General features: G+C 46.2%; 1 protein-coding gene across 3 annotated transcripts in view; it reads left to right on the top strand.

Annotated features, from left to right (window-relative positions):
* Window positions 1–12,612, top strand: part of LOC148016022 (uncharacterized) — an 82,212-nt gene that overhangs the window by 58,239 nt on the left and 11,361 nt on the right. For 2 of the 3 annotated variants that reach the window (XM_087664383.1, XM_087664382.1), the window contains exon 11: window positions 1,129–1,207. In XM_087664383.1, the coding sequence (XP_087520509.1) occupies window positions 1,129–1,207 (79 nt within the window). Of the gene's footprint in view, window positions 1–1,096; window positions 1,208–12,612 lie in introns of all 3 variants that reach the window. The other variant, XR_015688119.1, reaches the window with a different exon arrangement.

Raw genomic sequence — 12,612 nt, 5'->3', positions numbered from 1 at the left:
AGACTGCTGCCTGGCCAGGTGGCCTTTGGCAGGCCCACAGGATTGACATGTCCCTGCAGTAAAAATTTCTCTCGCTATGGCCACTGCATGCTTGCAGGTTGCTCCCATGTCCATTTCTGTTGCCACTGGCATCCCATACTGCCCTATAGAAGAGGAGAGGGCCTGTTAGGCATGGATTATCACAATGTTGTGAGCTTTTAGTGGTTTTATACATGCCATTGTATCAGGTTGTTGCTTAAAAAAACCAATGAAACAGCCACATAGGTCCAAACTGCACACATCGCAACACAAGCCATGCACATACAAATACAAAACATAAAGCTCACCTCCTAGGTATGGTGCCTAATGGACTCCCACCCCAAAGCATGGGAGCTGGCAGCATATCAGGGCATGGTATTATCACAATCCCACAAGGGCTGGTTAGTACTGTTCTGTATCCCCAAACAAGACCATCCCAGTGTGTGGGTGAGACAGTCTACCACCTCAAGTCCAAGTGCGGTGATCATAGAAGAGATGTGCTTTAGTGAGTCTGGGTCCCTCCATTGAATTGGCAGTGTGTTACTTCCTTATTGTGTCAGATTTGGCAATACCTTGGTTGCTTTTATTTTATTAGAGTCTAGCAGAAAGTTGTTTTGCTTGAGAGAAAGAGCTTCAGATTTGTTTCAGGGTTCATTCAATGTGCAAATTGATAGCAAAAACATTTTAGAATTTAACAAAGTTTGTTCCTACTAATGCTGTGTTTGTGCTTGGACAAAGAGTTTTAACTATCCGTCCATCCTGTTGCACATGTTACACTCACAAGTGATGCGGCATTGTCTAGTTTAGTAGATGCAGCTTTATGATGGTCATTTTAAGTACATATACACACCAATTCTTGTTTCACTTATTGCTCATTGTTTTCAGAGAGGACTTATTGCTACACTTTTGGTTATCTTCTAATTGGTATCTTGTATTGACTTGTTACCTTTCTAGCCATTAGTGTAACCTAAATTATTGTGATTTGGAAACCTAAGTTACTTATTAATTTTCAAGTAACTCTCAAGTGTAACCAATTAATAAGTAACTCTTAACCCTCAATGCCTGTAAGGCATTACAGGTGACAGAACGATATTCTGATATGAATTTCAGGGCCACAAGAGACATCTTTCACATTGGACTATCTCAGGGTCTGTACTTGTTGTGCTTGGGCTGCTAATTGAGGCTGCAGGTTAGAGACACTGCAATTTGCCAGTTCCTTTGTTTCGCCTCAGTTTTGTTCTGTCTTTTCATTTGGGTTTATGTGCTTGTTTTTGGGTTTTGTTGAACTTATCATGCATGTATAGGATGCACTCTTCATCTAATATTGGCACAGTTAATAGATGCTGATTATTTCATTTTGTTATGCATGGAGTAGATATGTATTATCACGAGAGATTGATATTTAGAACATTAGTTGAGTTTCAAGTTCTCTGTTCAACCTCATTAAAGCGCATCTCAGATTAGTGAATGCATGTGAATTGAAAGAGTCGTTTTGACTTCTGAACTCACATATTTCCAGGCATGCTAATTAGTGAGTTGGTTTGAATTGTCATCTGGTTTAAGTGTCTGTCTTCAGCACACCACATGATCAAGTAATTGTGGAAATGTATTGTAAAGAGCCAATGTGTGCCATCCGACACGCCGCTGTCCACGCCCCCGCCATCGCAACTGTCGAACCCCCCTCCCCCAATCTGAGGTCGCGCGGCCCCCCCATTCTCTCTTGCCTGACGCCACCGCCATCGCGCTGTTCCCCCTCCCTCTCGGCACCTCGCTGTCCCCCATCCTCTGCGCCACCACACTGGGCCTTCATCCATCCATGCTGCTCCCTTCCCTCCCTGCCTTGGGTTTCTTCTCCCCCGCCGCCCCAGACAGACGTTCCAGCCCCTCCACATTCAGCGACGCCACTCTGACCCCCAGGCACGCATTGGCCTTCACCCTGTGGCGCCAGGCCCCCCAACTGTGCTGCTCCAGCTTGATGCAATCACCCATGGTGCCTGGTGCCTCCACCGTTGGCAAAATAGAACACACAACCCAACCCCCCCACACACCACTCCAACCCCCCCACCCGACAACCAACCCCCCCAACGTTGCTCCCTCCACTTGCAGCAACAACACCCCCTCCTCCAGCAGTACAATAGTGTGTTTGGTAGGTTCTCATAAGGGACGCACAATGGAAACCTCTGGTCAGATGCCGGCGCAATCTGCAAGTGCCCCCCCAATCAAACACCTTGTGCGTAGCCCTCTTTGAGGAATAGCTCTTAGCAGTTCGTGCCACAGAGCTGGAGCTAAAAGAAACAATGATCTTTGGTCAGGTCGTAGGACACTCCCTGTCCAGGGCTTAGCTCCGGGACTGGCTTCACTCCACGCTACGCATTGGCACGGCGCAGATCTTGGAGGTGATTCTCATGGGGCAAGGGATCTTCATAGTATGACTCACCTCCGCAGATGCAGCCCAGGAGTTATTGGCCAATTCACCCTATGCCTCCACGAAGGGGGTCATTTACATGGTTCCTTGGTACAGTGGTTTAACAGTGGAGGCATTCGTGCTCCACAACAGTTTCCTTAGACACTCGGTCACCCTACTCTTCCTTGGATTGGCGATAGAGTATCGTCAGCTTGTGGAAGACTTTGGACGGCTCTTCGGCACTGTCCTTCTTGCCTCTTTTGCGGACGCAGTAACAGCCGTAGGAGTCCCAAAGGTACGGGTGACAGTAAAAGAGACAAAGAACATGCCACAATTTTTAGAGATTGAGGCAAGTGCACACTCCTTTAGGGAGCAGGTTATTGTGACGGGGCAGTTCGGGCAATGTCTAAGTTGCCATGATTTTGGGAATTTGGCAGTAGAGTGCACGCGCTTTGGAGCCAAGGTAGCTTCGCCAACAGGCCCACAGGTGGACGCGGACGGCTTCACACGGGGCCAGAGACGATAGAGAGGGAGATGGCAAGGGGGGCCGTAGTCAGCAGCCCCTTAGACACAACTATGACAATAGGGAGTAAGAGGGTGAGCGTCGCTCCCCTGGCAGAACACCATGCCCCCTCGGTAGGACCACAGGCCTACACATGCACCCCCCACAGAGGCGTCATAGGCGACCTCACCCGAGGGCCCATATCCCTCACCCCCTCCCGACCCTAGTCCACAACCCCCACCCTCCAGAGCTACCGACCCTCCCCCATACCTGCCATGTGTCTCTGACCACCCCACCACACCTTGATTCTCCCCATCTCCACCATCCTCGCCGCTGACCAGTACCCTTGATCCCCACCCATTTCCCCCCCCTTTCCACAGGAGGTGAGGATCCCCATACACCGATATTCTCCACTCACTGGTAGTCTAGCATCTCTCAGTGGATGGGAGAAGGTGGATTGACACTCTTCTCCCAGCAGTGGCCAGGTTGCGTGATGGACATTAACTAGTGGACTGGGGTTGAGGTCCCACATCTGAGCATTATCTTTCGAGCCCCTTCGCAGTGGAGAGCCTCGATAGATGTGGTCGAGTGGCCCTTGGTGCAAGCGGCCCGTTTCTGCCAGTGCACAGAGTCTCGCCTCTTAGCTTGGCTAATAGATGCCCTAGTGGTACCACCAGGTGCATCCATCACCCCCATGGCACCCAAGGGCTACCATGGGGGAATGGAGCTCATTGTCCATGCTGGCAGCGAAGCATATCTGCATGCCTCATAGCTTCTCTTCCTCATCAGCAGCTTTCACACCAAACAGATTTCTGTTCGGTCAGTTACAGGTATCCCCGTGAGTTTATATCTTGTATCCTGGAATGTGAACAGCCTCCACTATAGTGGAGCACGTGGTTTCAAGAAGTTGATTGTTTAGCAAGAGTTGTAGCGTGCCCTTGCTGGACGGATCGACATCTTACTGATACAAGAGCACAAGCTCACTCTCGCCCAGGCTCAGCGGGTAGGGAATGTACTCTCGTGTAGTTCACACACTTACAGGGAGCACGTCATCGGTGCGCACGGAAGGAGTGGAGGTGTATGCACCTCTATTGTCCCGAGCCTCAGTGCCTGTGTATGAGACCATAGGACGATCATAGCAGGGAGGCTTCTATGGATCGGATTGGATATTGGGGACTCGTGCCTTGGAGTTCTCAATGTCTATGCCCCTACTGAGGTTAGGGCACACAGTAGGTTCTAGGTGGAGATCGCAGCAAGACTCCCAGAGGTGGACTCTTGGATCGTTGGAGGAGGCTTCAACAACTTGGAGGCCTTAGAGGACCAGCAAGGCATAGGCAGAAACTACTAGGGCATGGCTGGGGAGGAGCAGGAGGCATGGGAGGTCTTCCTACTGGCAGTAGGAGCACACGATGCTTGGAGAGACCCAACTTTTCACAAGAGGGAGAGATCGTTGGATTTCTCTTGGGAATACAGGCAGCTAGGCGGAGTCCTGCTGGAGCGGTTGGATAGGTTCTTCGTGGGAGAGTGGGATGCTCTTGCGGAGGCCAGGTGGGGAATTGGTGGGCACCACTTTGTCCGATCACTGTCTAGCTCTCCTAACACTAGATCCCCCACCATTTGCCCTAGACACGCGATCCTGTCAGATCCTTGACTTGATCTATAGGAGGGAGGAGGTGAAGAGACAGATTGAGCAGATCTGGAATAGGGAGTGGGTTAGGAGGGACCGGATCGCATAAGAAGTTGCAGAGTTTCTAGCCGAGTCGGGTAGTATCTGCTAGGAGGCAGCCTTATAGGCTAGGCAACAGAGCTGGGAGAAGGAGAGAGTACTCTGATGGGGCCTAGCAGCAATGCAGAGATTACGATAGGAGGCACCAGGGGATCCCATCCTCTACGCACAGAAGATGCGCGTAGGAGCAGCCATTGCCGGCCTAGAGGACAAGCACTCGGAGTTCTCATTCCGTACCTCAGCAGCCTTCTGGGCGTAGAAAGGAGACACGATGTGCAGGGAATTTTTCCAGGTGCATCAGCCCCGCACTTCAGGAGAGCAAATATGCAGTCTTTGGGATCAGTGTGGGAGGACTCATTCTAGCCCAGACGGGGTGATGGAGATTGCCATTGACTACTACAGACGCCTTTTCCAGCACTTTGGCTTAAGTTTTCTGTGTTTTTCTTTACGAATGTGCATAAAAGCCTCGCAGCCAAATACTTTTAGGTGAGCATATGAAGGTGCCTTGCCCGACCACGCTTCTTGGGGAATTCCTCCCCCAAAGACTTGTTTGGTGACCGATTAATCAAGTGTACGGCTGTCATAACAGCCTCTGCCCGAAAACCATGGAGTAATGCAGTATGAGAGAGCATCGTACAGACCTTATCCTGTATGGTCCGATTCATATGCTCTGCGACTTTATTTTGGGGTGGATTATGAGGGGCAGTGAGCTCCCACTTTATTCGTTTGCTGTCACAAAATGCCTGAAAGGCCTTAGACACATATTTCCCACCATTGTTAGAGTGAAGTTACTTAAGTGTCTAATCTGTTCGATTTTCAGCCAATGCCAAGAATTTTTAAATTTGTCAAGCACTTCATCCTTGCTACAAATAGGATAAACCCATACCTTTCGTGTAGCATCATCGACAAAGGTGACAAAATATTTTTTTCCCCCTAAAGATAATCTTGGCATTTGACATACATTTGAATGTACTAACTCTAGAGGAGAAGATTTCAACGAAAGTGACTTTTTATGAGATGTCTGTGCATATTTACCATAGATACAATGATCACAATGCTCAAAATCAGCATAATGAAGACAAGGCAAGTAACCCAAATGAGAAAGCAATTTCATTCTAGATTGACTCATGTGTCCCAACCGGCCATGCCACATGGAAACACTTGGTTGCTTGGTCACGGCAACAACACGGTCATGCACACTAGATACATGAAGTGGATACAAAGTATCATTCTTGCAACCTGTGGCAATAACCCTAGGTCCCTTACAGATCTTCCATTTCCCATCACCAAAGGTGATATGAAATCCATCATCATCTAGTTGCCCTGTGCTAATCGAGCTCTTTTTGAGTTGAGGTATATGCCGTACATACCGAAGTGCGAAGACAGAACCATGCTGAATTTGCAATTGCACATTGTCAATACCTGCAATGTCACATGCATAGTTGTTCCCAAGATGGACAATACCATGTTGACCCCCTCTATAGGCAGAGAACCACTCTTGATGAGGGGTGACATGAAAGGAAGCACCTGAATAGAGAATCTAGGTATGCATGTCATCATCTGTATCTGCAAGTAAAGCATGTGCACCAAAGTGTGAAGAGACCAAAAGTACGTCATTCCCACTGTCACTGTCATGAGTGACTACATTCACCTCTTCAATTTCGACAGTGCTCTTCTTGGGTTAACCCTCTTTCTTCTCTTCCTTGCTATCATTTGTCTTCTTGCCCTTTCCTTTCTCTTTCTTCCATTTGTAGTAGTCATGTTTAAAGTGACCCTTCTTGCCACAATGATGGCATTCAACATCTTTGCTATGTGATTTACTGCGTCCCTTGCTATCAGATTTGTCTTTCTGTTGTGATGTGCCCCTAGTATGCAAAGCACCAGAAGACTTACTGGATGCATTGTTCTGCTGATTCATTTCTTCCATGAGTAGAGGACTCTCTACATCAGCATACAAAAGAATTGCATTAGAATTGCCCATAGCAGTCCTGAATGTATCCCAACTCTCTGGCATGCTGCAAAGCAAGAACATAGTCTTAAATTCTTCATCAATCAAGAACTTCAAGGCAACCAATTGGCTGAAAATGGAGTTAAACTCACTCAAGTGAGTAGACATTGCTGTACCCTCTTTCATACGCAAATCCATAAGCTTTTTCAGCCATTACACTTTGCTTGCAACACTCTTCTGTTCATACAGTTCTTCCAGTGGAGTCCAAATAGCATATGCAAAATCCAAACCTTCAATGTTAAACAACAAGGCATTAGAAATCGATAGCTTGATGGTTAAGCATGCAAGCTCATTTAACTGCAAGCTCATTTAACTCATCTCAATTGTCCTGTTCCATGTCTGCGGGCTTTACCCCTTTGGTCATAATCGGCTTCGCGTGCTTCTTTTGCAACAGGATATTGGAGCACTGTTTTGGCCAAACTGCAAAGTTATTTGCTCCTTCATGCTTCTTTATGTGCATGAGATTACTGCTGTCATTGCTGCCAGCCATGATTTTCAGCCCAAATGTGACAAAAAAATTCAGCAAATGCAGGCCCAAACTGTCACACAAGTGACCAAGGTACAGACAAGTACCAACCAGCAATAAATGACCACGTAGAAGCAAAGATTTCAGATGTGTAATGAAATTTTCAGAAGCACCAAACCATGTGCTACAACATTCCACAACTGATTACAGCTGTTCCAAGGGCAAATACATCACATTACATGAGGAATCCCAAATTTTAGCTGCAATTTCTGTTGTACATGTATCCACGGGCATAAAATTTGACATGGTCAAAGGCCCCAAATTTTTTTTGCTCAAAGCATCAACCACTCATCTGCATTGTCTCTGACATGCATAGAACATGCCAATTTTGCCAAAATAGAGCGATTTCAGCAAAACTCCCAAAATTTTCCAGATGCTAGATGTCCAAATTGCACAAAATTAAACCCGCGTGTACATAAAATGACCAAATGACGCACAAATTTTGCCCAAATTGTAAAAGCCCCAAATTGTACGAGGTTCAATGTGCATCAATGTCAAGAAATTGGGTAAATTTCAGCCCAATTTTTGCATGTATATGAAAAGCCCAAAATGTCAGAGTTAAAATGTCACAAACTCTTGCAATTTCTGAGACAAAATTTCTTGTCTTGCATCACAATCCCGAAGTCCAGGAAAAGCCCCAAATTTTCAAGCCAAGATTGCACAAATTTGAGTGAAATTGACTTATCCAAGCAAAATAAATTTCACTTACATTTAAGAATCCCCCAAAATTTCAGAGGCTTGTGCATTCAATGTCAGTAATTTTGGTTTAGAGATCATTGCAATGTGTGTCAGGCAACAAATTTGGGAAAACCCCAAATTTCAAGACATAGATTTGCACTCTGTGCTTGTAGGTGTGAACATATGGTAAAGGGGTGAAAAAAAAAGAAGTAAATTAAAAAATAGGCCGTTGTCGCGGAAGATTTGCAATCCCATTGCGCAGAGGAATCCGTCGTTTGTCACGCGGAAACTCTCAGTCCGGTTGTGCAATTGTTATAGGTCGTCCTAGTTGTTGCAAGTTTATTGATAGCCCCATCACGAGCTCGTCACCAGCTTTTCGTTCGTGTTGCCTGCCTCGTCACCAGCTCGGTCGCTCCTTGCTAGTTGCCCATTGATCGTATGTCAACTGCAATCGTTTCACCTGCTAGGTCAGAAAACGACATGTCTTCTATTCAGAAATGACATTTTTAACCTGTACCTGCACAACTGTCACTTGACAGAAATGTGACCTGTTGACCTGCACGAACTCCAAGTGTGTGAACGCCTTAACCGCAGTTGTAATATTAGTTTGTAGTGACCAAAAGGCACGAGGATCGAGACAGACAGAGTTGGTTAGTAGTAACGAGACAGAGAGTGAGAGAGAGTAGAGTAGAGAGTGTGCACGATTTGTGGGTACAATGACGAGTGTACCACTTTAGGTTTTTAGATAGATATATATATGTAAGTACAAGTGCTAAGGGTGTGTTCACACCTGCACACATTAAAAGGCACGAGGGCCTTTATTCCCAATAGTTGCAACAAGCATCAAGTTGCCAGAGAGGAGTGAAGTTGAGGAGAAGGGAGATAGACGTAGCTATACCTCAGGAGTGGCTTGCCCCCCCCGAGACGAGTCGTCAGAGCCCGGGGAGGTATGGGCCACTAGGTTTTCACCAACAAGTATCCCCCTATAGGTGGTAGGCAGAGTGGGAGGCACCCCACATGGGACTTTCTTCACTGTACAAGAGGAGGGGTGTTTGGCCCTTGACAGAGGGCAGCAGGATGAGGGGATAGTTGTCCTTCCATGGAGGAGGATTCGGGTGGTTGGCCTTCAGGGGAAGACATGGCGGCTGGACCCTTATGTCTTCTGGGAGGAGCTTAGGGAGTGGCGCCTTTGTTTCTGGGAGGGCAGGCCACTTGATGAGCTGGAGTGGGATCCGGGAGAGTGGCTATGGTCGGCCATTGCGGTCACCAATAAGCCATTGAGGATCCTGGAGTACACAGCCAGGATTGGTAGACACGTATTGATGTAGGAGGACATGGGTTGGGCGCCATCACGTAGTAGGCACTGGGCGGAGCACAGCATCACGGAGGCTTTCCGATGGACCTTTTGGCGCCGTCTATGGGATAGCGGGAGGCCGAGGAGGGTATCGTATTTCTTATGGCTGGTGGCACATGGAGGTTCGGCGGTGGGAAGTTGGCTAGCCCAGATGCAAAAGGAGGGAGGTTGTAAGCGCTGCACACAACAGCCTCTGGAAACTCCAAAGCACTTCCTTTGGTCGTGTGAGGCGGCGCAACTTGTGTGGAGAGGAGCATACCGCATCCTCTGTCGTATAGCACTCAGTCTTGGATGTATCTCATGGGGAGCTTTTTGTTGGCATGCAGTCAGCCAAGGACATCACTTTCTGCATGAGGCCGGGATGCAGGACACGATATTCATTATTGAGGTAGGATCGTGTGCAGTGGTCGGGTTGGAGGCTCTACCCATCTGCGAGGTACTCGAGCCCAGAGGAGACCGTTCGGAGGTATGGGAGATCATAGGGAGTCTTACTGGATGGCATATCTGGAAGGTGTGGTGTCAGGAGGCTTTTGACGGAGAGAGACTTTCAGCATAGGCAACCTTAGCAGAACTCTGGACCTCTATCATCCACTCCCTTCGCGGCCGATGGGACCAGGTGCAGGGCAAGTCTAGAGCTCGAGCTCCATTCTCATTTCATGCGCACTTGGGGCGGCCAGGACCTATTTTTCGTATGGCAGGCAGGCAGCCCCAGATGGCAATACACCCCTGCTCCATGGCTTGTTTACCCCATCCCCCTTAGGCCGCCCTGAGAGGCTTGTACATTTGATATATGTGTGACTCTGCATCAGCTCTAGTTAGTCTGTTGAGCAAGAGCACTTCCTTGTATTCAGGTTTTTACTTAAGTAATATAATTAGCCACACTTTATTTGCCAAAAAAAAAAGGGCCAATGTGATTGATCCTAGCTGTCCTGTTTTAAAAGGCAATCAAAGGCCAAGAGAAGAGCTGTCCTTGTAGCAAATATACAAAGGTGGATGATAGTGTTTATGGCTTTGCATATCTCTATAGCCAATACTATGACAGCTATGAATTGCTCTTTAGCTGATACCATTGTTTGTGCATTGTGAAGTTTTGACTGTGGTAATGGAAGATGTAAGGACCAAGGATCAACAGTGTCTCTAAACTAAACATCCATCTATGGGCATGCCACAAATCTTGATGGTGCGACATAAAGATAGACATAACTAGGTGATAATATGAATAATTGGATAGTGTCATTAGTTTAGGCCCTAGCTTGAATGTGACCAGGGTAACATAACTCAGGAGTTTGGTTCCATGTATATAACAGTGCATGCAAGATCCAAATGATAAATCAATCCTAGGAGTTTGGGCACCTTGGATAAACAGTGTGTACAAGATCCAAATGATAAATCAAACCAAGCATGGTTCAGCTGAATTCTTGGATCTGACATACACATGAAAATGACATCATTCATGGCTGCAAAGATATGTGAATAATCCCAGGTGACGGAACCGTAGAAGGAGCTTATCTTCGCAGACGTCATTGGCAAAATCACAAAGCATGGTCCTGCTCAAGTCTTGGAGGTGAATACATACTGAAAATAGCCTTGTTCATGGGAGTTTATAGATAAGTCATGCACTTCTTGAGAGATGGGATGCTATGCTTTGATACCGTGTTGAGAGATAATACGGTTTCTGGGGAGAAACTCAGTGTGTATGGCAGAAATTGAGACAAGATGAATGAAGAATGATGAACACCAAATCATGATACAATGGAGTGGTGCTCGTGCTCGGAGTAGTGGAATATCAAAGTAAATATTGGAAGATGAAGGACAGCAGTAGAGAGTGAGAAATGCAGTCGTTGGGGCTGTTGGAGAGGATGAAAATGTTAACCAGCAGTCTAGTGTGCTCCGGGGGTAGAAAACCAGCTGGGCGGCCTACTGAAGACAGGAACACAGCAGCAGCAAAGTACGGCTTGTATAAGGTAGCTAATAATGAAGCAGCTTGCCTGTTCCTTTCTTTTGTCAGCTTTCTTTAGTAATTTCTTAGGGGTTTAGTAAGATTTCCCCTGTTTAGTTGTGTATTTTGGGAAGATATGGGAGATGCAGATATAAATTTAAATGGATTACTAGATAATAGCACAGAGCTTCCCTTTGTTATTCATGATTTCAAACCATTTTAAGATGATAATGGAGATGGTTGGAGTGGACTTTATGGGAGTTTGCATATGGCCAAGTGTCATAGCGAATTGCCATGCAATAGTTAATAATATGCTCGTTTTCCACACTGCTCGTAGTTCCTTGTAGATGGACATGGTGTGGGTGGTGTCCAGTGTACCACATGTAGACTTGTTTTTCTTCTAAATTCTCTTATACAAGCTTTTTGTCATTTATCACGTCTCTCAGCTTTGGCTTTGTCTTCATGTGATACCACTACTTTGAATCAACCTTGGTGGGATAACTATTGGGATGGCTGATCATACTTAGAGAAGTATGTGATAAAAACTGGAAACGATGTTCCATAGTTAATACACGTCATCCCTGTTGAAGGACATGGATCTTGAGCATGGCTGTAGCTATGGAGGTTGAAATGTAATAACTAGAACCATGACAACATAGGCAAATGATGCTAACTGTTACTCGGTTGAGTTAGGTTTCAAGATAGAATGCTTGGACTCATAAACACAATCCCGAGTAGGACATGACAGGGATTCACAGTGAAGTACAAAGTACAATAGCATTGCCATTGAAAAGTAAACCAAGTACATGTCTTTATAGCTTTCCAGCTTCTCCAGTCTCCTCACTGTGCTTATGGGATACAAGTCTCCTCATCATGCAGCATACATCATTTGACCTATTTTCCAACACTCCCCCTCAAATGATGAATTCCTACACTTGTTGGCTTTTGCTCCCCGTGCATGATGACTTGGCCTGGGAGACTAGCTCACGTGCAGCCTAGTCAAGTCAAGCTTGAAATTTTATATTTTTGGCAAGGGTTTTTTTCAATACAAATCCACTAAGGGAAATAAAACATCCACTATGAGAAAGATACAATGAAAATTTCTTTAGAATAATCTGTCAAACTTTTTGACGGTGGCGGAAGCATCTTCTTCTTCTTCTCCTTCATTCATAAACTGACCTTGATGGTGATCATCTTGCACCTGTTGTGCTCTCTTCTTATGGAAACCTTCACTAGCTACATGGCCAGTCTTGCCATAGTAATGACAAATAAATCGGTCTTTATTGCTGTTGGTGGTGAATCCTCGACCACGTTCTTTTGCTGCACAAGTACCCTTGGTGTATAAGAGGTTATTCCTTCAGTTGGTTTCTTCTACTTCCTTGCTTTTAAATTTTCTTTCTCCATTAAGTAGTGAGTGCTCTATGTCTTTGAGTGAGAGACTGGGAACATTACTTAGT

The sequence above is a fragment of the Lygodium microphyllum genome, chromosome 23 (genome assembly GCF_053477565.2).
Source record: "Lygodium microphyllum isolate KBCC chromosome 23, Lygodium_microphyllum_v1.1.10, whole genome shotgun sequence".
Taxonomy (NCBI): Eukaryota; Viridiplantae; Streptophyta; class Polypodiopsida; order Schizaeales; family Lygodiaceae; genus Lygodium; species Lygodium microphyllum.
The sequence above is the reverse complement of the archived record's forward strand: the minus strand, read 5'-3'. Positions and strand labels throughout refer to the sequence as shown.